The sequence below is a fragment of the Dermacentor andersoni genome, chromosome 11 (assembly GCF_023375885.2).
Source record: "Dermacentor andersoni chromosome 11, qqDerAnde1_hic_scaffold, whole genome shotgun sequence".
In the NCBI taxonomy this organism is placed as follows: Eukaryota; Metazoa; Arthropoda; class Arachnida; order Ixodida; family Ixodidae; genus Dermacentor; species Dermacentor andersoni.
In genome coordinates, this window is record NC_092824.1 from 96377912 (window position 1) to 96404204 (window position 26293).

General features: G+C 48.8%; 1 protein-coding gene across 3 annotated transcripts; it reads left to right on the forward strand.

Moving 5' to 3' along the window:
* The first annotated feature begins 6400 nt into the window (after window positions 1-6400).
* On the forward strand, window positions 6401-25690 carry LOC126539111 (alpha-(1,3)-fucosyltransferase 7-like). 3 transcript variants are annotated; one of them, XM_050185839.3, is made up of 3 exons: window positions 6401-6632; window positions 10430-10806; window positions 13750-14897. In XM_050185839.3, exons 2-3 carry the CDS (start codon window positions 10436-10438, stop codon window positions 14621-14623), a joined length of 1245 nt encoding a protein of 414 aa, XP_050041796.2. In that variant the 5' UTR covers window positions 6401-6632; window positions 10430-10435; the 3' UTR covers window positions 14624-14897. The 3 variants fall into 3 exon arrangements, with proteins under 3 accessions (XP_050041796.2, XP_054931160.2, XP_054931161.2); XM_055075185.2 differs by lacking the exon at window positions 6401-6632 and adding an exon at window positions 6640-7140; XM_055075186.2 differs by lacking the exons at window positions 6401-6632; window positions 13750-14897 and adding exons at window positions 19996-20353; window positions 22592-25690 and having other exon boundaries at window positions 10701-10806.
* Window positions 25691-26293: the final 603 nt, after the last annotated feature.

Sequence of the window (26293 nt, forward strand, 5' to 3'; positions counted from 1 at the left end):
CCAATCAGAGAGGTTGTAGTAGGCGTCTGATACCGATCAGAGTTGCCAAGAAGACGAAGTCAATATTATGGAAGAATATTGGTGTGCAGAATAGCACTCATGGAATACCAAATAGCAGGTAATCATTTCCAGCAGTAAAAAAAGCCTAATAAGGCACTAAATAAGAACCTAAGTTTACCTGTATTAGTACATTGCCCTTCTGCAATATCATGAAGAAAAAACAATATCAACTCCTAATGCGAGAAAAGCTTAGTACAACTCAGACAAGAAGCAACACTGAAGACGCCTTGAAGCCTACACCAACTCCCTGTGACGTCACAGATTCTAACCACACTTGTACATTTTAGAAAAATAGAACGTATTGCAATTACCCGATTATGCTGTGAATGATTACAGTTGCCAGTTACTGCCGAGGGAAAGTAATTCAGCAATTACTAAAATGCCATCGAATTTCTTTTTACGTTGCTTTCCTTTCAACCTTTATAAACGTTGCAAAAGTACAGGAAATAGAATGAGCTGGCCTCGATATTTTCTAGCGTCTTCTTTTCCCTGTCTGAATAGACGCAACCGCCAGGCTTTTGTGTAGCACGACCGCTGACATTGAATTGTACTTCCCACTGAATTCAAACACTCAAAGCTGCATGAGTCTGCTTTCTCGGCTTGTGTCGTCAATAGAGTAACTAAGTACCTGTAATTGGTTATTGGAAAAAAAGTTCTTCAATTTAAATGAACCTTAGGGAGCAAAAAATTAAGTAATTGATCGATTATAAACCTACAAAATTACAAAATAAATCAAAATGTATGTGTTATCAGCCAATTAGTTACGTAAAATTGTGATTCTGACGGCGTCAGCCTGACCCTCGTTATTTTTTTTTCTTTCGGTAAATATCAGCTACATTGCATTCTAGAAGATAGGAATATTGAGGTTGCCACGTTTTTAATTTTTTTAGAGAAGCACAACCAAGTGTGTCGGAAGATAACGAAAACAAAAACGAAAAGAGAACGATATTTTTTGGCCGGCACGAAGACCTAACCGAAACGCTATTTATTAGTTTTTTTTCACAGTGAAACCGAAATATTTTTTCGTTTTCCATTCAAGAGGAAAGTCGGCAATTTGAACCAGCGCTTGTCGTCGGCTGTTTCAGATTGCCAGTTCTTTCAGATTGCTCAGTGTCTTGAGCCGGAGGAAGAATAATTCCTCTTCCTCCGACTCAAGGCACTGAGCATGATCTCAGAATTCATAATTCACTTATGGAGAAAAATAAATACTAGCTTCTTATCGTTGCTTTCCTTAGAAATTTTTTTCATTCAACCGAAACCGTTATGAACCATTATGGATAATTTTTTTTTCGTTTTCCTCCCGGAGCAGAACTGGAACGGAACTTTTTTCAGTGGAACGAAGCTAAAACCAGAACGAAAAACATTTCCTTCCGACACCTTGTCCACAGCGGCTGAAATGGAAAAACAGAAAAATACTGTCACAACGTTTGGCTGAGATTGTTCGATTTCGCTGGACATTCCCCGGTGCGCACCGGTGCGATTTGCCGAATTTGCTCAGTCTTGGGCAGAGCATTGATGAGGGCTTGGTTCGTGCCGCCACGATTTAAGTATGCGGTAGGCAGCTTGGCTTGCTCACTCCAAAGTTGCAGCAGGTGCTTTTCAGGGCTGGATGCTGCCCCAGTATGCTCTAGTCATGTCGCTCCTCGCACTGTGCAAAGAATGCGTGTTGTTAATGGTTCTTCAACACCTTCTTATTCTGCAGACTCAAGTGCGTCACGCAAATGTTCCCACCCTGCAACTGCGATTTTGCGAACGTGGCCCGTTTTCACCCAGAAAACAGGTGTTATCTAGGCAGGATAATGGTCGCTACCTCTCGCGTCAGAGTCGCACCGACACCCTGGACGAAGGCTGCAGCCGCCTATGTTAGATCAGTGTCCTTCTGGTTTCAGGGGCGGGTGTGGTAGTTGGGATAGTTGGTGTCATTGCCAATCTGAGGTCTGTGGTGTCTGCTTCGCCAAGGTGGTAACCTACTGGCCGTGCAAAATTTGTATCCCCAATGTGGGTGACGTGCATTGAAGTCAGCTCCACTGATTATTCTGTGCTTGGGAAAGCGAATTTGTAGATGTTGACACCAAGTGAAGTCACCTCGAGTGCGGCGGCTGGTTTTGGCACAGAGGTGGACTGATGCCACAATGACTTCCTTCCGCTGCCTCAGGCTGCAGCCCACCGCCACAACTTTCTCATGAGAGGTGCAGTATTGAATGATGTTCAGTTATACGTGCGGAGCGTCTGCACAAACGTAGATGGCCGTTTGACCCTGCACAGTTGATGCCTCTCCTCACCGTGCCCGGTGCTCCACAGTCAGTTCGAGATAGCCTTTGTATCCTTGTATGACTGGCGTTGTGCCTCTGTTTTCCTGGAGTAGCAGGCCGACGGGTAGGCCCTCTTGGTGAAATAGCTGACTTAATTCGGTCGCACTAGCGCTCAAGCTGCAGCAGTTCCGCCGGGTACGGTCCGGAGCAGCGGCCGCGTGGACTGATTGAGGGAGGCTAGCAGTAGGGTTTTGTTGGGGTTGTGGATTCACAATGCTTAAGAATGTCAGGAAAAAAATTGTTGAGCGAAGGTGACTATGATTATTGAATGACGCTTTAAAGGAGCTTTCTATAATGGTCCATGTAAACTGCCATCAACTGTTGTTGCTGCTGGCATTGCTGCTGCTGTTGAATGTGAAGAATGTGCTGTTGCATGTGAAGTTTTAACTACTTGGCCTTGTTCTATGACAACCTGTTCGAGCTTGGCATACAGAAGTGACATGTCTTTCTTAATTGTCATTTCCTTGGGTACAGTTTGACTCGAGGGAGCATAGCCCTCACTGGGCGGTACCTGCTGACTGGCGCCGCCTCTTCTGTTGCGACTTGCTGTGTTTCACTTTTTTGAGGCCCGAAGAAGCAGACTTGCGGGATGTCCACCTACTATGAGAAGTGGTAGGCTCCAGGGTGACCGACTGCAGGCGCTGGCTGCTCCCCCCCCCCCCCCCCCCCCCCGCCTTCGGCTTTCGTCTGCAGCTTGTGTTCCACTTCTTGGCTTGCTGCTGCTCTTCGAGTGCAATCCGTGCAAAGAGCAGCTTGCTGCTTCCGCAGCTGCTCCGTTTGATGCAGAACGTCTGCTAAGGTCACTCTCAGTTCTTTGACAGATTACGTCATCGTTTCAGTGCGATGTCCTGATCTACTGGTGGCCACGTATTTTTATTTTCGATTACCCAGGCACTGCTTGCGTATATCTCTTCATTTTCGATGGAAAGGTCACAGAAGGGTTCTACTTGCGTGAACAGCTCTTTCTGTCTGTATTGTGCAGCATAGTCACTTGACTTTCGTCCGATGTATTCGCATTTGTGGGAGGTGCAGCACGACTGTGCAGCGATCGGCTAAGCGGTCGCCTGTCCATGGGCTGTTTCACTTCTTTTTTGCGACAAGCCTTTTTTGCCTATTTTGGGTCCGTTTCAATGTGTCCATCTTCACTGTAAACGTACAACGAAAAAGCCGCGGTGGGGAAATCTTCAGGTTCGTGTTCCGTGCCCCACTTTGTGCAGACAGGTGGGTGCGTGCATATGTCTTGTTTCTAGCCAGTGCCGTAGCATCTAATGCAGACTAACATTATGGGTACGTACAGTGACACAGGCGTCATCCAGCTGCAGTACTTCACAATACAGTGACCCCTAGACGTCGGTGAAATGAGCGGCACCATTTCGCTTTTACCCACTTGGCATGCTGCTAGTATTGTTGCTCTTTCCGAGCCTTCCGAGTCCAATACTTCCACTAGCGATTCAGGTGTTTCTGCTAGCATATTACGCACTATGCCTTTGCTGGGCTATTGGTACACACTGACTTCCAGAGAACCATACACTGGCAATCGAAGTTCTGCGAGCTGGCGTGTTGTCGGTTGTAAATGGTTATGGTAGCAGTATTGAAAGTTTCAGTAGGTCAGATTGGGCTGTGTGAGCTGCGACCATCTTGTAGAGGCTTCCATAATTTATGCTCGACATGGTCTTCCTGGCTCTGGACAGGACGAAGAGCACGTGTTCTAGCCTTCGTCGTTCTTGCAGACGTGGCGCACGCCCAGATGTCTTTGTATAATGCAGTCGGGTGGCAGGCAGACTAGCTGGCTTGAATGCCTCCAAGAACAATGTTTTCTTCACGCTCGGGAGGATCGTTTGAAACGTTACCGGAAACACCGCGAGCCACTGCCGCCGCTCTTGCACCAGAGGGTATGCCGTTGACTTCCACTGGCCTTGACATTGACATGGTCTGATTGATTGGCGGAATTCAAGCAATATTCGACGTGAGAATTATGTCGGTAAATCAAGTACTTCCTAGAACACTTGGAACAGTCGTTCGAATGCCACAGTCATTATTCAAGAGCGAATAAAAATATCTCTGCCTCTATCGACATTGCAGGAACAAGGCTGGACTGGAAAGGTAAGGCGCTTTGCGTTCTGAGTAAAACAGGTTTCCCGTGACGTGTTTTTTGACCCATAATTTATGTCGAAACTTCTCTTTAAACCAGGAGATACGTTGACGTCACTTGGTTCCTCCGAGGTTTTAACGTGTTACAGGCTCTATAAATGACTGTTGAGAAATCGAGAGTAATTCGCTAAATGGAATTTTTCGTAAGATTGTGTTTCGTTAAAGGGAGGTATGACTATAACGAAAAAAATGCATGAGAGAAAGAGTACTTTGTACCACTTCATTTAAAAGCTACAAGCGAATTGGTGGCGAATAGTACTCCTCATTTCGGCCAATGAACAAATTTAATTTTTTGAAATAAAGACGTGTTGCAGCATAGCGGGCAAGCGCTTGCTCGAAATAAAAGTTAACAGCGAACACTTTGAAGACGCTGGGCCACCGTCCAAGTTCTGGAGAAATAAAAAAAAAAGATCTTCCGAGAACATCTGTGTTTGTCTCCCATTCGAGACTCCCTGTGCCGCTGTTTCAGCAAGGGCGTTCACGAACGCGAGCACTGCAAACTGCTGTTTGAAACAATCCTTATCAATAATTACCTACCCGCCGCGGTTGCTCAGTGGCTATGGTGTTGGGCTGCTGAGCACGAGGTCGCGGGATCGAATCCCGGCCACGGCGGCCGCATTTCGATGGGGGCGAAATGCGAAAACACCCGTGTACTTAGATTTAGGTGCACGTTAAAGAACCCCAGGTGGTCGAAATTTCCGGAGTCCTCCACTACGGCGTGCCTCATAATCAGAAAGTGGTTTTGGCACGTAAAACCCCATATATTATCAATAATTACCAGTATGCCTACGGCTGTTGGCGCTCCCACGGGCCGTGATAACAGATAACAGGTTATCTTTTACGACAGCTTGCGTATCAGTCCTTAGCTGAGCCGTACAACGGACATTGGTAAGCGTGTACGCGGCGGAGCGGTATATGCATAAGGCGCACGGATTTCCGCGGCGTTCGTTATCCCGAGTTCTTCAGAATATTCCCGTTTGATGCTTTACAGCCGCAGCCAGCGCACGTTGTTCCGAAAAATTATGGGGTTTTACGTGCCAAAACCACTTTCTGATGATGAGGCACGCCGTAGTGGAGGACTCCGGAAATTTCGACCACCTGGGGTTCTTTTACGTGCACCTAAATCGAAGTACACGGGTGTTTTCGCATTTCGCCCCCATCGAAATGCGGCCGCCGTGGCCGGGATTCCAACCCGCGAGCTCGTGTTCAGCAGCCCAACACCATAGCCACTGAGCAACCATGGCGGGTTCACGTTGTTCTGCGTGACCGATAGAACGTGAAGGAAAAACGCGGCGCCATTGAAGGGGAAAGCTCAAGCAACGCAATGTGGTGCTAGCGTATATATGCCTAGCAAACTCGCCGGCTTCAATTCGTGAATTGTAAAACGTGCCTTGAAGCTAATTAGTTATATATCAAAACCTAGCTAATGAAATTTTGTTCATTGGTCAATGACGGATTTTTTTTTTTTTTTGTTCGGCTAACGTCACACAATTAGCAGATAGATAGCACAATTTTCGAAAACGAAAATTGTGCTATCTTCCAAAGCCAATACTTTTTTATTGTTATTATCCATAGTCTTAAAACACATGGAATATACGGCACGAGTGACTCTTGCGCATATACTCGGATAAAAGCTTCGCGCGTACGCGACTATGCAAGGCTCCTGCAATTCCGAGCCGTAGTAGGTGCGAAAGAGGGCTTGTCCCTATCTATAAAACTCCGCGAACGAACCGAGAACAACGCATATCGTTATCGCGCGACCGTCACCGTGCCGATCGCTATGGCAAACTGTGCCCTCACACTACCTCTCTCTCTCTCTCTCTCTCTCTCTCTCTCTCTCTCTCATGCGAGAACCCACGGAGTGTCGCCTGATTGCGCCGGACAAGCACCTTCTGCGCAAGCTGCGAGCGATATGATGCCGCCGTGAGCTCCGGCCAGCATGGATATGGATGGCCAGCGCGGAAGCCTCTTAAAAGTTCGACGCAATATGTTTCACCGCCTCGCGAATGCGGGTTAAACCAAGTGTCCTTTAATGTAAGGTGGTTTCGCTTGGCCGGCTTTTCTGTTTTTTTTTTTATTTTTTTCGTCGAGTCACCGTGCGTGGTCGAGGTAAGTGCGTGCCATTTTAAATGCGCATATCTGGCCCAGATGACGGTATACGTTTCCGTTTCAACGATAACGTTTTTTTTTTTTTTCGCGCTTCTTCAGGACAGCGACTTGTTTCGTAGGGATGCGTTTTGCTCGATTCTATGCCTCTCGCATTACACGCCGTTGCTGGTAGGCTGGTCTCACTGACAGCGTGGGTGGAGCGTCCCTCTGCCCACTGACGCAGTGCAAAACGCGCAAAAAGATAATTCACAGGGTCTTTTAGGTTATTCCTGATACGACTTGAAGGCGAAAGCCCAAGTGCCGATGCATTAAAGACGCACGCACGACGTACACATTCCCGTTTATTCGCTTAGCTTACGTCGCTTAGCCATCCCTCTTAATTCGCTTATAGTCGCCGCCCCTTACAGCCGTACGTATTTACTGGAAGTTTGACGGCGCATATCTCCAAACTGGCGCCATTCTGTAAATTCCAAGTGGATACGCCTTTCAAACCAACCGGCTGCAATTCGTAAGTTGCAATACGTGCTTTAAGCTGATTAACTCAAAATATATACAGTGGATTTTAGTTAATTAGTTCAATATGTATTTCAATTTCTCGTGCATGTAATTTCCGCCTCTCAGAATAACCCAGCTCTAGGACTAGAATTATATCTGCAACAGGCCATCTTTAAATATTTCACAGAACTTCAATATGATCAACCTGTATCTTGAATTATTCCATCGCTCAGATTATTTCCCTTCAGGTTTTGTATCGATGTATGTTTTCATTGTCGACTCGATAAGTGGTCATTGCGATATCCCCGTAGGCGTTTCAATTGGCGAGGCAGCACGGTGAGCGCAGGTGGACAACCTAACAGCCAGAGTTATTTCAACGCCCACAAGGTCCGCAGGGCGTAACAGCAGGGGTGGGTCCGCTATAATCAATATCTTATGTATGGTATACAATATATATGTTATCTAATCAGCCTGTCGCCATATGTCGGAACAGCGGAATGTTAAAGTCGGGTTACTGCTCTCCGTTCTTGTAAACTAAGTGTCGCAAATTATCAGGAGTGAACAAATACGAAAGCTTTCGGAGTAATATGCAGAAACAAAACTAGTGATGCAAGCTTTGTTTTCAATTTTTTTGGCAGAAGCCTACGGCACAACCTCTGACTTTTCCTTGTAGTCTCTCAGTGTTTTTGGCATTCTAGTCATGTAGCAGTTTTCCCTCTTACGCTACACACTAATGTTTTCCTTGCAACCGTCCATTTTACATGTGTCTATGGCACATAAGTCCTTCAGCACTTTTTTTTTTCTTTTTGCAAGAACTTCTGATTTTTTTTAGCGACCATTTATGTAACGTTCTTGGAAAACTGCTCATACAGCAGCCATTCTGTCCGGAAAGGCTTGTTTGCAACCGAATTATGAAGTTGCTGAGAGGCTATTTGTGCAGTTTAATGACAATTATTTTATGCTTAAAGCTGACCCTTTGTCGACTAATTGTTACCTGTCTATTTTACAGCGAAGTTGCATACCTCTACCGTCCAAGGAAATTTTCGTATCCTTGTTGTAAGGAAAAAACTCCCCATACGTAGACCTGTCCCGAAAATTGTGCAATGCCAAGCCGAGCCGGGCATGCCGGGCCGGGCCGTCCCGCGGCGGAGGTGAAGCAGGCGTTAAGCACTCCCCATACGTGGACCGATTCCGAATATAGTGCAATGCCGGGCCGTCCCGCGGCGGAGGTGAAGCAGGCGTTAAGCACTCCACATACGTGGGCCGATCCCGAATATAGTGTAATGCCGGGCCGTCCCGCGGCGGAGGTGAAGCAGGCGTTAAGCACTCCCCATACGTGGGCCGATACCGAATATAGTGCAATGCCGGGCCGTCCCGCGGCGGAGGTGAAGCAGGCGTTAAGCACTCCCCATACGTGGGCCGATCCCGAATATCGTGTAATGCCGGGCCGTCCCGCGGCGGAGGTGAAGCAGGCGTTAAGCACTCCCCATACGTGGGCCGATACCGAATATAGTGCAATGCCGGGCCGTCCCGCGGCGGAGGTGAAGCAGGCGTTAAGCACTCCCCATACGTGGGCCGATACCGAATATAGTGCAATGCCGGGCCGTCCCGCGGCGGAGGTGAAGCAGGCGTTAAGCACTCCCCATACGTGGGCCGATCCCGAATATAGTGCAATGCCGGGCCGTCCCGCGGCGGAGGTGAAGCAGGCGTTAAGCACTCCCCATACGTGGGCCGATCCCGAATATAGTGCAATGCCGGGCCGTCCCGCGGCGGAGGTGAAGCAGGCGTTAAGCACTCCCCATACGTGGACCGATTCCGAATATAGTGCAATGCCGGGCCGTCCCGCGGCGGAGGTGAAGCAGGCGTTAAGCACTCCCCATTCGGGGGCCGATCCCGAATATAGTGCAATGCCGGGCCGTCCCGCGGCGGAGGTGAAGCAGGCGTTAAGCACTCCCCATACGTGGGCCGATCCCGAATATAGTGCAATGCCGGGCCGTCCCGCGGCGGAGGTGAAGCAGGCGTTAAGCACTCCCCATGCGTGGGCCGATTCCGAATATAGTGCAATGCCGGGCCGTCCCGCGGCGGAGGTGAAGCAGGCGTTAAGCACTCCCCATACGTGGACCGATTCCGAATATAGTGCAATGCCGGGCCGTCCCGCGGCGGAGGTGAAGCAGGCGTTAAGCACTCCCCATACGTGGGCCGATCCCGAATATAGTGCAATGCCGGGCCGTCCCGCGGCGGAGGTGAAGCAGACGTTAAGCACTCCCCATACGTGGGCCGATCCCGAATATAGTGCAATGCCGGGCCGTCCCGCGGCGGAGGTGAAGCAGGCGTTAAGCACTCCCCATACGTGGGCCGATCCCGAATATAGTGCAATGCCGGGCCGTCCCGCGGCGGAGGTGAAGCAGGCGTTAAGCACTCCCCATTCGTGGGCCGATCCCGAATATAGTGCAATGCCGGGCCGTCCCGCGGCGGAGGTGAAGCAGGCGTTAAGCACTCCCCATACGTGGACCGATTCCGAATATAGTGCAATGCCGGGCCGTCCCGCGGCGGAGGTGAAGCAGGCGTTAAGCACTCCCCATACGTGGGCCGATCCCGAATATAGTGCAATGCCGGGCCGACCCGCGGCGGAGGTGCGGTTCGCCATTAAGGGGTCCACATACAGAGCATCACTGGTCATCCTTCTTCGTAGAATGGAAGGGCACTGAGTTTTGGTGGCAAGATTACATGCCTACACCGAAACAAGTACTACTGCAGAATAGATATGCGTCTGGGATCGTATATTCAATATTTCATTCTATATTCCATACCTACTACTCGTATTCGATTTGGGTTCGAAAAGGTTGATATGTGCCCACCTCTACTTTTTATCGGCAGACATGAACTATGCTCATACATTGCATTCTAAAGGAACCAAAGACTGAACTGAGCAGGTTTCTAGAAAGTTTACTGCGCCAGAACGACCCGAAGTTTCCCACACTTCTTGCTCGCAGCTCATCGCTGTTTTACTGTTTAGTATAGGATCCAAATACAGCAAAACTACCGCGTGCCACTGGATCTCGGAGGCCATGCTTAATGTCTTAGGGTCACCCTTAATTTCAATCCATAGCATTATTGCTGTTGGTGCCGGTGTAACAAGCTCCCGCCACCAGCCTTTCTGCTCGCGTTTACGCCTCCATCTAACTCGAAATGCTGATTCCTTTTAAGGATAGGTTAAAAATATCTCAAACGGAAGTGCGATTTCCCCTCCCCCCGTCCCCCTGCTCACCGCAACTATCCGCTCTTTAATTGTTTGCTTCCAGGCCTCCATGGTTCCTGGAACGTCGGTACGCTGCTACTATGCTGTGGCCTTCCTCATCTGCGTTTCGCTCGCCGTCTTTGTTTTTTACGGTGGCGACGAAATGTTAGCCGACGAACGCCACGCGTGGTTCCCGAAAGCCAACCCCGCGGACGGCACCACCGACACGCAGAGGCAGCAGCAAAGCAAGCCGGTCACTATCTTGTTCTGGACCACGGCGTTCCACTTGCAGACCAAGCCGCTGTCCGATGCCGATAGCGGGCTAGTGTCCTACAACAGCTGCAGCGTCCCTTGCTTCCTGACCCGGGACAGGGCTCTGATAAGATCGGCGGACGCCGTCGTGATACACGACAGGGACGCCAATGGAAGCGACCTTCCCAGGTAATAGAGTGCAATTCCGAGGCGCGATTTCATTAAACGCTAAAGGTGCGTTCACACAGGTGGCAGACTCGCGGTCGCCAACAAGACCGACGACTATCTACGGAGTGCAACAGAAAAAAAAAGAGCCCTCGTCGCGCCGATCAGCCCGAGATCGATTTTCATCACCGGAATAAAAAACATCGATCGCTTGTCGCAAGCTAATCAAGACGCAGGATTGCGAGAGTGGAGGGGATATGGGCGGAATCCGCCCATTTCGTAATATGGTGCAGGCATATAGCCGGCTGTGTAGTTATTTGCAGGTATATTCGCTGGTACTTCGTCAATTTATTTCGTGCTTCGTGTGAAGACGAGATAGAGATAAAGAGTAAAGTTTAACGATACAGAATACAGATGGATCGGCCTGAGGTATGTTCCTCTACCCAGCTACTGTGCGTTGGGGGAAGGGGGAGACGGGAAAGAAAGAGGGAAGAGGAGCATGATGGGTAACGATGACAACAAAAGGAGGATGCAAAACATACAACAAGCAATTAGGTCAAATCAAAGCTTAAAATCTAGAGCCGTACATTTTAAGTAGTCAAATAACGCCTGCATCGCCTGAAAACTAGAGTCAACGTCTCGCGAAGGGCCTAAAATAACGTCCTCCGACAAGTGTTGGCTTGCCGAGGCGCGCAAGATGATTGCTCTACTTCTGTAGTCCTTTCACGTACTGAGGGCCGTCACACATTACGTGGCCTATAGTCTCACGCACATGGCACGGCTCACAGTCTGGATACTCGATCGGTGCGTCGCATTGGGTGCACAAACCCATGTGTAAACATAGCCACAGCCAGCCTAAGTCTGTCCAGAATACCGGCATAGCTTCCCGTGAATTTTTTGTGGTAGTCTAAGCTTCGTGTTAAGGTCCAGTCTCTGGAGTCCTCTGTGGCGAGTTTCCGGATGCTACCAGTGCTTTTCTCTCGCTTTTCGCTAATGATACTTGACAGAATGCAGTTGGTGTCCACTGTTCAAAAATAAATTGCGAGCCGTGGCTCTGACCCTTCGAGTGCCTTCTTCGCTTCGGCATCCGCGACTTCGTTGCCATGTACAGTGGCTAGGAATCCATTAAAATGTAATCCGGTGGCCATTGTCTTTCGCTAGATTATATAGCTGGACAGATTGAAGAGCCAACACTGTAGGAGCTTTCTTTCATTGCAATTATGAGTAGTTGCACAGCCGGTTTTCTGTCACTGTCTATACTTGAGACTGTCTGTACTTGAGCAGGCTGTCGCGAACTATGGAGAACTGTCCCTCGGATTGCCACTACTTCCATGCATCTTGGTGTCGTCTTGTTACGCGGACGAAACTGTCGAATGACTCAATGTACATGCACGACGAAAGCCACAGCTGACTCATACGACGAGACCGATCCGTCTGTACACACATTCATCGACGGCGCCACGTCCTTTCAACACATATTCAAGTGTTAGATGTCTGAGGCCGACGGTAGGTATTCGCAAATTTTTTTTTTTTTTTTTTAGGAATACCTAGAATAGAGTGAGACATACCCCTATTTTGGACATTAACCATGGGGGGGGGCATAACCATGGATGGTCAGCAGGGAAAAAGTACGGCGGTATGGTGGATTCTTGGCATGGAATGACCAGTACACAATTCAAACTTATACATGGACGTTACGTTCCCTAAAATAGCTAAGGATTAAGCGTGAGTGTGTGTTTTGCAGTGTTGGTACGCGCCGAATCGGGCTTTCACCGTGAGAACGTTACATTTTCGTTCTGTGTACTGTTGCCTTGGGTAAAATATAATGCAGTAATTTCAGCCCTCTGCAAAACTTATTCGTCTGCCAGTGTGTACGTAGGCATTGTGTGAATTCATTGCGGCCCACTTCGAACACTACGTAGTGCAGTTCAGGCCGGTATGCGGTAGTGTCACATACCCACTATATTGTTGTGAGTGCTATCGACACGCTCTTGTTGGTCAGCGTTCCATCGTACTATCTACGGTGTGAGTGCCCGAGGTGCTAAAGGACAGAACAAAAGAAAATACGTGTGTGATTCCCGATTTTTTTTTTTTTTTTTCGGAATCTCGTCACCGCGCCTTTGCCCGCGTACTGTATAATGCATACGTTTGTTCTGTGCAGTATGCTTCGCTTTTTCTGCATAAACACATACCAAATACTGTTGCACTAACGATGAATCCGGAACACATCTGTCTCGGCGAGTTTTCGTGCGTGCACGGCGCATCCCGTGAGAGTTGGCGGGCGGCAGCGAACACTTCGTCGCCCGCGATGGCAGCTCCAGTGTGAACACGCCCATTTTGTCGACGATGCGGATTGCGCCTGCTCGCGTGACAGAAACCTCGCAGTGTGAACGGGGATTTATGGTATAGAGCTAAAGCCGTTTCGGTAGTAGCAAGCGGCCGGCAGCACATATTTCGCACTCCGATCCCCCGCCTCTCCCCCAATGTTCGCGGCGTACTATCGTGTGTCATGGTGTTGGTATAAACGCCTTCTCTGGCTCCGTACGTTTATATTTTCCTTACGCTGTAACCTTGCTATGCGACGTTGAAAGACGCGCTCCCAATGGGCCACTAAGTTGACTCATCCTTTGCCACAGCCTGTTAATAAGTGCACGAAATGGTTATTCTAACTAAAATAAGTGCTAATCTGAAATACTACAACTCTGGTTTTGCTCGAACTGTGCGCCGAGATATTCTGTTGTTTCCGCAAGAACTCGAGTGACATAGTCTTTTTCACACCTACAGCGGTGTCACGACAGTAATCTCAACCTCCTCGTTCTGCTTCAATAACGGCAACCGCGGGTACGAAAACTTGGGGCACTTGGAGAGTATCGCAACAAATCTGATTGAAGAGCTCGCTGTCTAGCTGTGTCTCAGCTTCGCCTCGTCTTCATAATTAAAACAGCAGGTACCGCTCCTTTTCTACAGATACCGCGCAGAGCATCAGCGATGGGTGTACTGGAATATGGAGGCGCCCCCCAACAGCCGTCCCAGGCGAATGGCGAGACTCAGGGGAGTCTTCAACTGGACATACACCTACCGCCGCGACTCGGACGTGCCGCATCCGTACTTCTTCGTGCGTTCGGTCGCCCGCCGCAGGACGGCGCCACCAGCCGAACACTCGCCGACATTCAACCGGTCCGGACTGGTCGCTTGGGTCGCCAGCAACTGCCGGACGCCAAGCCGGCGCGAGAGGTTCGTCTACGAGCTCCGCAAGCACATTGCGGTAGATACGTTCGGCTCTTGCGGAAACCTGACATGCCCGCCGAGGGACCACTGCTTTGCTCGTCTCGGCAAGAGGTACTACTTCTACCTGTCCCTGGAAAACGCCGTGTGTCCCGACTACGTCACAGAGAAGCTGTACAACGCGCTCCACTACGGCATGGTTCCGGTGGTGATGGGAAGGTACTCCGCAAGCCTGGCGCCTCCCGGATCTTGCATCGACGCGCTTCAATTCGCGTCTCCCGAGCGTCTCGCCGCGTATCTGAAGGAGGTGGCCGCCGATCCCACTCAGTACGAGGCTTACTTCGCCTGGAAGAAGACGCACGAGGTTCGATATCTCCAATTCGCGGATCACTGCCTCCTCTGCGAGGCGCTTTCCAGAGCTAGTCCAGACGAACACAAGACGTACGAGGACATCGTCGAGTGGTGGCACGGCAACCGATCCATCTGCAAGCGATGGAAGCCGGCGAGGTTTGTTTTCGATGGACTGTCGAGGATATCCCCTCGAGTATGGCCTTCCCGACTCAAAGGCGGTCTGCCCCGCCACCCGCGAAGACAAGATGGCCTACCCGCCGCGTAGTTGGCTTACTCGCAGTGGTTCTCACGTTTTGCTGCCGAGCAGGTATCAGCTTCGATTCCCGCCCCTTTTCTGCAAAGGGGGCGGTGAGGAAGAGAGAAGTCGAGATAACGCATGGGAGAGAAAAAAAATGGCAGCAAATTCACCCTACGGAGATGACTGGCGACGGTAACGCGATTAGCATTCTTTCTCGTGACAGAGGTGTGTAATTAGCTATAACACGTGACGGACCCTTATGATGCAAGGTTGTGTGATAAATTAAATTGTTGAATGCTTATCTTCATGTGGTTTAGTTGCATTATGCACACATAACTAAATACAGTAATGGACATTTGACTATATACGGACGATATGCATGGTTTTACAGTTTGCATGGATGCATGGAACTTGCAATATGCGTGGATGTTCAGTTTTGGCACAAATGTCTCTCAGTTCGGCAGCACTAGCAGGCAGCAGCTCATCGTCTTGGCTGTCTTTGATGCGACGAGCGGTGGGCGATGGGTGGAGAAGTGCGATGCGTACGTGTGAGGTCTAAAGTGTCTGATTCTGCTGGGCAATGATGCGGTACGTCCAGCACACTCCCGCTCGCTGCCGTAGGTACCATGACGAGGTATGCCCGCTAGGCACCAAATTAACGCCTCCCTCGTGTACTCCGAAAACCATGCGGCTTGGGGCTTCGAGAGCTTGATGTCGATGTCTCCTTCCCGAGCGTTGTCGCAGCAAGGTATGGAATGGACAGTCTTGCTTTAAGCGTTGTAATGAATCGCTGCACTGTCTCACTAGTGGCCCCGCGACTGAATTAGAGTACGGCGACGGCAATGTTTTGTCCGGTGCATTACGTGACCCATGCACACATCTTACACTATCTCCTTGGTGGCCCCGGGTCTGACGTAGAGGTAGGCGACGGCAACGTTTTGTCCGTTGTACGTTACGTGATCCATGCACAAATCTTGCACTATCTCCTTGGTTGCCCCGGGTCTGACGTAGAGGATGGCGACAGCAACGTTTTGACCGTTGTACGTTACGTGACCCACGCAGACATCTTCCACTATCTCTTTGGTGGCCCCGGGTCTGACGTAGTGGACGGCGACGGCAATGTTTTGTCCGTTGTACGCCACGTGATCCATGCAGATATCTCCGACGCTGTGGTGCACAATAGTGTATCGTCAATGGTGTCGCGGGATGCCTTATTTAAATGCAGATGTAGTGTATGTGCACGGCCGCAGGGCCTTATTTAAATGTAGATGTAAATGTAGATCCTGCGGCCGTGATATGTGGATCCTTGTGATACACTGGCACGTACCCACTCTTGGGGATTGGCCAAGAAAACCGGGTAGGTCAAGATAAAGTGCAAATTAAAAGGTGAAAATTTTACATAATAGGTAAGTTCGAATAGAAAGATAGAGGTTGGAGAACCTGCATGATTTTATGAAAATGAAAGTGCTGCCTCGACCGTGAAAAATAAAACAATTCAAATTCAATTTGGATGAGAGAGAAGGAGGCAAATTTTGTATTCAGAGTTTAAATCTGATTGATCCTAAAAGAAAATCTCGGATAGGAGCGCCAACCTTCCCAACGCTATGCCGAAGTGTAAAGGCACCCAGATACAGTACATTTTGAACAGTTAGATCCAATCTGAAAAAGTGGCGGGGTTTATAAGGCTCGTTTTCTAAAGCTAATAAATTGTCGACAAGAAATGAAAAAATTACTATGGTCTCATCTTACCTACACATGACAAATCGGTCAGGGTGCCAGACCAGTCCTTTGTAAATAAAAATTTAAGGAAGGTATGCGACAGCAAAGCCTACCAATAGTTACTTCAATTTTTCTCGATAAACATATTACTTTTCCAGGGGTACAATAAGTGTTAAAAATCCGAGGACATTGTAACAAATGGTACAGGGAATTCTCGCAGCATCGTTTCCCTCAGAAATCTTGCAGCTGTGGTGAAGGCTGGGGTAGGGAGAACTTGAATGGATGGACAACCATCGACGCCTTCGCCAACTAATCTGCCGTTTCATTTCCGACTAGGCCTGTATGCCCTTGCACCGAGACTAAATTGAAATTAGTTAAGTGTTGAGATACTATTAAACACTCGCAAAACCTGAGACTCATTAGGTGCTGCGAGTGAAGTACACAAGGAGAAACACTAATAAGTTACAATTACTACATTCCCTACCGATAGGCTTCATTTACGAAGGGCCAGTACTACCACAAAAAAAAATTGTAAGAAAGATTAGTACAAAGTCTGAAAGCCGCAGGGAAAATTACCGATCGAGAATGGGGCTGAATAAACCAATACCATTTGTTCTTCGCACTGCGTGGCATCAATCGCTATGGCCACGTTTTGTTTGTGATTTCACTAAACAGTCCGGTAGAGTAATGCTTATTAGCATTCGTTAAAGTAGGTGATATGCCCTACACTCGGAAAACTATCGTCAAATTGTATGTGAAGAGAATTTTCCCCGTCGCAAATGGTTTTACCTCTCTGAATCTAACGTTCAACAGATCGAGAAGAGTTCCTAGAAGATCAACTTGAGGCGTATGGAATCCAGGCTAATGTACATCGAAAAACATGCTAGGCTGAGCAATGAGCACAATTTGGCAATGTCATATTGGTGCACGCCCTTACAATTCTTTGTACAGCAAGTACACTTAAACGAACTTACAAGAGAAGGAATCCTGGTTTCTAGATACAAAATAGTATTTACTATAAATTTACATAGACCTAAACATAGTCTTAATGCCTGCGTTTCCAAAAGAGCAACGGGGCGAAGCTTATAGGCAGGCGGCCCAGAGTATAACAACCGAATTCCAATTCAGCGCGTACATACATACGGTAGATTGATAACAAGGTGGCCCTGTGCGTCCCTCATCAACACTTTCTGCGTAATAATTCGACCGCTCGAACGCCCTTTGCTGCAATAGAATATATGTGCGTACGCCATGAAAGAGCTGTCATATGTAATACCAAGACACTTGACAGCATATACTTGTGGATGGTATCGAGCTGGTACAACAGAAATATATGCACTCGGTCCTTCAGAGGAAATCGAGCAATGAGCAATTGTTCACGTTTATAGCCAGTCGAATGGAATTCAACCAATCTTCTAGAACAGATAAGTGTCTTTGCAGGTTTTCGTAAAGTGTATGAATGTCTATTGCCGATGAGAAGAATGCCATGTCGTCCGCACACACGTAAATATGCGCGTCCCCTGGGGACGTGATGGAGCTGAGCAAAATATTAAAAAATGCTGAAGACACCACTGCCCCCCTGTGGAACTCCTTTTGTCTGCTTATATATGTATGTTATATATCAAGGGAATTTCTTTCTTACTTTACTTAGTATTCCAGACATGTAGGTACAATGGAATGCATAATGCCAATTGCATATCACATGTGAATGAGAAGATGGGAAAAGACCGCGGTTATGTGGCTTGACACTGCTCACAATACCCTAAAGCTACTGGAGGCAGCTCTCACGCTGCAAGCGTTAATACAACATTTGTCTAATTCTCGCACTTCTGGCTCCATTCATTCTTGTGGATTTTACTACTACGTTTCTTTAAAGCGCCCCCCGTTTAGCGCAGCGCATGATTTTCTGCGCTGTGCGCGAGAACACCTCACTAGCGGTATAGGTCAGTGCTACACGAACACTGAAGCAGATGCAAGCGGATCACAGAGCGTCACTGCGAGCTGGAACACGGTAGAAAATGACATAGTTTCGCTCTCAGAGCGCGCGTCTGCATGACCTGGGAATAAGCAGATGAAACGGAAGCACATCTCTCCTGCTGCGCTGCGAAGTAAAACAAGAACGCGCTGACATTCAGGTTTGTGCGTTTCATTATTTCGGTAAACATCAATCTTCATCAAACTTTCTAGCGAAGCAACTGATTAAACAAATGACAGATTTTGTATTGAATAGTTATCGAAGTGTCATGGGCGACGTAACCATGGGCGACGTCACAGCATACACGTGGGCTTAATTGCTGACATACGCCCTCCCCACGCCTTGAAGCGCGACGCCCGCGAGGAGGAGGGCAAAGGGCGTTTAGTTTGCAATTTCAGCGCTTTCCGCGGCGTGTTGCGATTTTATTAGCAGACGACGATCGCGAGCGCGCATTGTATGCACTGCGATTGTCAGCTCAACAAGGCCAGACCTGGTGAGGGGCCATTTAAGACCCTGCGCACAAGCTTAACCATGGCATAGTCTTGCACGTATAATACAACAGCGCTTTGAAAACGATAAACTTGTACAGCGACAAAGAAGGATTCGAAGCCAGAAGGACGAAGTTTAGGCATATTCATGTACTAACCATTATTGTCACACTGGCTCAACCAACAATTCCTATATAGGAGTATATAGGAGGTGTTGGCTGAACCCACCATGGTTCCAGCTCTCGTAGACACTATTACGCTAGAGTTCCCTCTAATAATTTCGTAGGAATTCTGCGAAGGTCGTGTCTCTCGCTGTGATTTTGCTGAAATCACAGTGGTCATGTGATTTTTCGCTCTCCTTCCTCAACACGCGAAGCAGCGGCGATCGCAGTGTCCCGTCAATGCCAGAAAGCCCTCGTGACAGGATTGAGATAACAATGATGAAGTGACGAAGAATAAAGACAGGTTCTGCAGCAAAGGCTACGCTTCCTTGTAGTCGAGTGAAACGAATAATGGAATGACCCGAGCAACTGCAAAGAAGTAAAACCTTTTGAGACAGGTGTCAGCACGTGGAGATGTGTGACGAAACGTGGCGGAAAGAGGAGGAACAGGTGCGCCAGCGCTTCTGTGGGGCCAGAAGGTCGTGATAACCTGTCGCCACCTTGAGGAAGCGAATGTCCGCCATCGTGATATAGTGTTTGTGCCTCGCACTTGGAACCTACAGCTGCTTCGTAAAAGTACATTTCGGTTTGGCGAACGCGCCAGGGTCGACGATCGCGAGACGCCAGTGTCCGGAACCGATGAAAATTCGCAACGAGAAGTCAAGTACGAGGTATCGAGGTTCAGAAGTCCTAGCCTGGTCTGTGTGCTAAGCCGCCTTACTTGTATTCGACACAAAAGGAAGTTTTATTGCCTTGGTAGGAGGCAAACCTGGTTGCCCCCGCAAGTATATGTTTTATTTTATTCGAATTTTCGTTCCATTTCAACAAATTCTAAGGGACATCCTTGGGCCAATTGTCTCCTGCAAGACTGCTGACTTTGCCGTTGCCAATCAGTCACTTGAACTGTACAAACTTAGGTGACAAGTAACGTTTCTTTAGTAGTTGGGGAATTCATTTTAGACGCCTAAATTCAAATGTGGAATCAACGACTGCGGATTGGTCATAACACGATATAAAAGTGCATTTATTGGTTTGTTTGTTTCTTTCTTTCCCCAGTAGATACCATGCAGCACTATACAACTTTCCTGCGGTGCTTCTTCATCGAACTTTGCCTTCTCTGCACCACGCTTCTACTGCTTTTTCTGCATGACTACTATAGTCACCAGAACAAATATCACTCACAAACACTGAAGACGGCGGGCAGCACGGCCAACAATAGCACCGGGATCAAGGTACTGTTCTGGACCACGGCGCACCGTCTCTGGCACTGGCCGTTGAACAAGGCCGCACGAGGACTGGTACGACTCGACGGCTGCAACGTGCCATGCTTCGTGACTCGGGACCGGTCCCTCATACGATCCGCGGATGCGATCGTCTTCCACGACCGGGACGCCGACGCCAGTGACCTGCCCAGGTAAGGCTGTGCGCTTCACCTAGAGAATTATGGAAGTGGCTTATTGACCCTACTAACGCATTCTAGCAACCCACTCACTGCAATCGGCAGTTTGTAACTCACAGTAAATACGCAGTACCTATACACCCTTCTCGCGGAGCGGTTTGTTCTTTAGAAACGAGATGACACTTTCGGCGGTGCGCCGCACGTTGCCTCAGCGAAAGCGCACGAATACGAAACCATAACCGCTTCTGCCTGGCTTCTGTGTGATCAACTGTCGGAAATGCGAGTGGGTGTTCGCTAACGCACTCTGCTCCACTCGTGCTGCAAACTGTGGGGCGGTAGAGGTAAGACAGATGTTGGCTGCAAAAATAGTGAGTGGCAAATTAAGAAACTTCCAGGTTCACGGACCACTGCCACATATGGACTACCCGTTCTACCGACCCTTCGTGATGCACGGCTTTTCTCGAAGATAAAAAAAAGTTCACTCATCTGCCAGCGTTGTATCGCTCACTTCCAAACAAAGGACTGCGACTCCGCAACGTCGCGAAGAGTGAGCACCGCTAGTTATAGTGACAAAAGGAGTAGCACCGCTTCCTAGCATAATAAGTTTCTCGCACGTTGTCTGCACACAATATGATGTACTCACCCGCAAACTCACTCCCACTCTGTCGCCAACCTATCAAGAATAAGTGAGTGGGCGCACACTTGAGTCAATGCGCAGAAGCATACGTGACGATGACGACATCTGAGAACACAAGAACGTTCGAAGCGGAACGTTTCGTGATGGTCCACACAGTCAACGAGTGACTAGCGATAATACGTCTTTGCTACAAGCTTTTACAAAGTGCACATCTACTTTCCAAGCATTGAGCGCAGCAAAGAACAAATCTATCGCAACTGAGCACACCCGCGAGTGCTTAGGCAGAAAATGAACAATCAGATAGTGACTGCACCGTGAAAGTTCACTGAGTCGGAATCATGACAAGCCTCTTCTTCAAAGCGTTTGCCAAATAAACAGTTACGAGTAACGCATACTGATCCTGATTTAATTGATATTTGAAAATATTGGAGAGCTTGGAATACATTTCTAGCCCCGATTTTAGTACAAGCATTGTATACATTGCTCGCACCGTTTGGACAAAAGGTGTAATGAACTCCGCAAGCGCTTACGTGTCCTCTGAAGTTGTGGCCAAACCTTCCTGTCGTCCACCCAGACAGTGACTACTATATCCGCCGGAACAGAGGTTTGATGAGCCACACCGTAGTGCCATGCACATTAAGTGTAAACACGGAGGCACCTAAGCCAAGTAATGAGCGCGTCACCACGTGATCAAACATGGCGGTGCCCACGGCATCGCCGTGAAAAGTGTCTGTAAACCTATTATTCTCCGGTTTGACTCGATAACCAGTCAACTCTTGACAAGCGACCTCTACCCACATCCATCCACAAAAAACCGCCGACATGCTGTCTGTTGTGCGACAATGCATGAAGAGCCCTGTCGTGTCGGGTATTGGTCACGTGGTCTGCTGCGAGTGCGTGAAAGGAGGAGAGCGAGCCGAGACGACAGGTGCTGTATGGCCATTGCCTTGACGCGCGTCGTCTCCCCGCAATCCCACTGTTGAACGTCATCTGATCTCGAGTTTTTCGGGCTCGTGACAGATGAAATTGCACAACCAGCAGTAATATGCATTGCTTGCTGCGGCCGATCCCCGTGGTAGAGCTCTTCGTAAAGACAGCGTTTTGAACATGAGTGCTTAGTTGCGGCAGCCGGTTCAAATGCTGCCTTTGGACGCATGACAACATACGTGTTTAGTTAGTGAATGTTTGCTACAGTTTAAACTACATCTAAATCTATGAGCCTTCCCTCTACCTGTTCGGCTTTATTGTTTTTGACGAACAGCATCATATTGGGACACCCTTCCCCACCGTGTTACTGATGCTACTAGTCCTGCTACATTCATTGCTAACGTTTCTTCGGTATTCCCAAATGAAGTATGTTCTTGCTTAAATGCGTCATCTACTCGGTGCATTTTTAGACACTATATTCGTGAAAGCGTGTCCACTTTTTTCTCGTGTACAAATGTTAATTCATATGCAGATGGTTAATTATATGAACTTATCTCATTTCACCGGTTGTAATATTTATAAGCACTATTTGCACTACAACAAACCAAATGCTTCCAACTTTAGGACGATTAAGGACTAGCTCCTTGTCTCAGGTGCAACTTGGTTAACGTCAAAAACCTTCTCCGCAGCTACCGCGACGAACGCCAGCGCTGGGTCTACTGGAATATGGAGCCTCCACCGAAAAGTCCGTCAGACAGAATGGCGAGGCTCAGGGGCGTTTTCAACTGGACCTACACATACCGGCACGACTCGGACGTCCACCACCCCTACTTCTCTTTTGTCAACCAGTCCGTGCAAGGCGCTACGGGGTCTCCGACGCGCCGGTCAGCCCCCTCCGTGAGAACTAACCGGTCCAAACTTGCTGTTTGGGTGGCCAGCAACTGTCACACCCAGAGCCATCGAGAGGACTTCGTCACCGAACTCCGGAAGCACGTCGCCGTCGACGTGTACGGGCGTTGCGGCGACCTCAAGTGTCCCGGCGACCCGTGTCAGGCCAGCTTCGGCGAGACGTACTACTTCTACTTGGCGTTCGAGAACTCCGTGTGTCGCGAATACGCGACGGAGAAGTTCTACGACGCCCTGCGCTTCAACTTGGTCCCCGTGGTTATCGGCAACTACGCCGGTGTGCCGGTGCCTCCGAACTCGTACGTCGACGCGTTGCAGTTTCCCTCTCCGGCACACCTGGCGTCACACCTGAAGGCGGTGGCAGCGAACACCACGCTGTACGAGCGGTACTTCGCTTGGAAGCGGACGCAGGCCGTGGTGAAGAACCGCTTCGACGACCACTGCGCCCTCTGCCACGCGTTGCGCAGGGCCAGTCCGGGAGGGCGGAAGTCGTACACGGACATCGTGCGGTGGTGGCACGGAGACAATGGGTCTGTGTGCGCGCACCGATCGAACGGCGCGACCTCTGGCGACGCCCGTGCCAACAAGCTGCTGGCACACTGACGCGGGTTCCGCGCGAGTCGCGGGTTCGATCCTGCTGGCCGCGGCGACCGCATTTCGATGCGAGCGAAATGCATATGTTATGTAAGCCGTGCGCCTGCTGTGACGTCGCACTGCCTACAGGATCGGCCCTCGTTACAACCCATAGAAAATATCTTGCGATGACACGTACGTGCACTGGGGTCAGGATCGACCCACCAAATCACCGCATTTGGTCACACCACCTCCGGGACCGGCGAAGCTTTTATTACATTTCCTCCGTAATCGGCATTGTTTGCTCGTCCAGGCAGCCGTCGCGCGAAGAGTAAATGAAGCCTTCGCCTTCGAAGGGGCTGGGTTGTGGAAGCCCAGCTAATTGTGCATTGAGGGAGGCACACGAAATAAATAGATCAAGTCATGGGAGTTTATTTTAGCACGGTACATCCCTTTGTACTAGAAGAAGCTCCTTGTAGCCATCTCCTTTGTAATAGTCCGTAATTCGTGCTTTCTAACGTTCGCGGCCTAAATGGGGAGAGGGGGTGGTAACAACCATGCCCCCCTCCCCTCCTGTTCCCAGCACTTGCTATTACAGCAATTCTTTCTCTTTTTTTAGCGCGCTCTCGAGGCTGGCGTATATTTTTTCCTAGAATTCCAAGATCGAGGACTTCTATTTAAAGCAAAAGAAGAAAGCAAAACATTATTTCATCATCATCAGCCTACCTTTATTTGCTATACAAGACAAAGACGGCTCCCAGCGATTTCCAATTCCTCGTGTTATTTTTTTCTTTTTTAACCTAGGTAGGACATTAGGCAGTATAATAGCAAAACCTTGGTGGCGCAACCCACCGCCCCGCTCCAAAGGGGACGCTCATAACATCCGTCCATCCAACCATATACGAGCTCCGTTGAAAGCAGTGGGAAAAACTTTAAAGGGACGCCAAAGGCAAACGCCGAGTCGACATGGACTGTCTAAATACCATTCCAGAAACCTGCCAATGCTTGTTTCGTGCCAAGAAAAGACTTACTTTACGAGAAAATTGCATCCGAAGGATCCGAATACCTTTTCTGAAATTCAAATTTCCCTCCACCCAACCGGGGGAGTAGTGACGTCGCATACGCCATCACCACCCTTTGCTGCCGTCGGTGAGTAAAACGGCGCACTACAGACGGCGGTACCGAGTCAAGACTGAGCGGCGGATTTGCTGCTGCAGCTGCTTTTTCTTCAAGTGGGGGCGTAGACCGCTCGGGCATCCTGCGACATTACATGGAAGTCGAGTTTTCTGCTACTTGCAGTTTGCGCGAGTTTCGCGGACAAGCAAAACCAGCGCAGCACTGCGCGATCAATAAAGCACTGAAACGCGAAAGCGTGGGCGGGGCAGAGTCGAGCGAAAATGAAACCTTTAGACCGCCCGCGTCGTTGTCAACGGTAATTTCAATGAGTTCTTCTTTCTAAAAATGAAATATAACTGGGCAAGTAGCATTTTATTAGACCTTACAATACGAGGCTGTTTCTTGCAACGAGTAGTTGAGTACCAGGGACAGAATTTAACTAAGGAGTGCTTTCGTCGTCCGGCGAGTGCTTGAATGTGCCGGGGGAGTCTCTTACCATGTCCTGCATTTACCTCAGTTTCTTTATTATTAAGGCTCTGTTCACGATAATATTAACGCCTTAGAGATTATCCAGCAGTAGTTTATAGCTTTAGCTTGATTACTGCAGCCCGTCTCTCTCCCTCTCTCCAGTAAGCAAGTGGGAACCTTTCAATTAGCGGTAAGCACTCTAGGTAACCATACAGCAGTGGCTTTGGTCAGGTGAAGATATTATTTATGGACCGTTTTTACAGCGGTTCCCCTGAAAGTTTCGCGTCCGTCTACAGAAAACCCAACCCAGGTGGGTAGATACCGACTGCAGGGCCAGGAGCAGTGGCTCGCCCCCGTAAGGCAGAGGCGTGAAAAGCCGTCAAACCACGTGATCGACCACGAGGTGCGCGCACATACGCGTCGATCAACGTACGTTGCTGTCAGTCTCTCACTGGTGCACGGTCGTTGTCGGAGACTTTAACGTAGACATCCCAAAAACGGCAACAAAGTAGTGGTTCACCCAATACGTCGAAGTAGTTGGGCCTCTGTTACTTAAACAATTCGAGTCAACCAACTACCATACACGGGTCATGCATCGATTTAACTTTGGCCAAAAAAGTTTCTCGAGTAAGAACGTAAAACGTCAGTGTACATCATAGCAACCACAAAGAAGTTATAACAGTCATTTCAACGTAATAAAGAAAATAAATGTTTTGTAAACTGCATTCAAACGTGTGTTTGTGTCGTGCATCACTTTGAAGAACAATGTGCGTAATGGACGTACATCATGGGATTTTTGGGAGAAGTTGCCATACATTTGGCGCAACATATATACAGCTTTGCTGACACACCGCCTTCACAGGAGTGTATTGACGGTGATTTTTCATAGTAAGAATAAAGAAAAGTAATCACGCCGGCCAAGATGTCGTGCAACCTGATGTGAAAACAACTTGAAGCAGTCCTACTGCGGGTGCCGGCTCACACCGCATCTTCTACATGGTGCGACCTTCTAATTTATTTTCTGCGTTTGCTTCGTGCAATGAACGAATTAATATAAAGCTGGTCATCACATAGGTCGGTATAGGGGCAAAGAAGAGAATTGGGAGATACCGTGGGGGTCAGCGGCCAATCCAGAAGATGCCACCCAGAGCTATTTTATATTGTTAAGGAGATGTTGCGGGTATATAAAAACTATATTTACAGCATATATGCAGGCTGAGTCAGAATAGCTAGGATGGCTGACCACCAACAACACGCAGCAGCCAGCGTCTCCGATTTTCTTCTTCCTCTCTTTTCTCTCATCCTTCCGTAAAAATATGAATGAATGA

What these genes read in the sequence shown, in the direction of transcription:
- LOC126539111 (XM_050185839.3), top strand. Translation starts at nt 10,436, where the DNA reads ATGGTTCCTGGAACGTCGGTACGCTGCTACTATGCTGTGGCCTTCCTC. An exon ending in AATGGAAGCGACCTTCCCAG is followed by an intron (nt 10,807 to 13,749) that starts GTAATAGAGTGC and finishes CCTTTTCTACAG; the next exon opens with ATACCGCGCAGAGCATCAGC.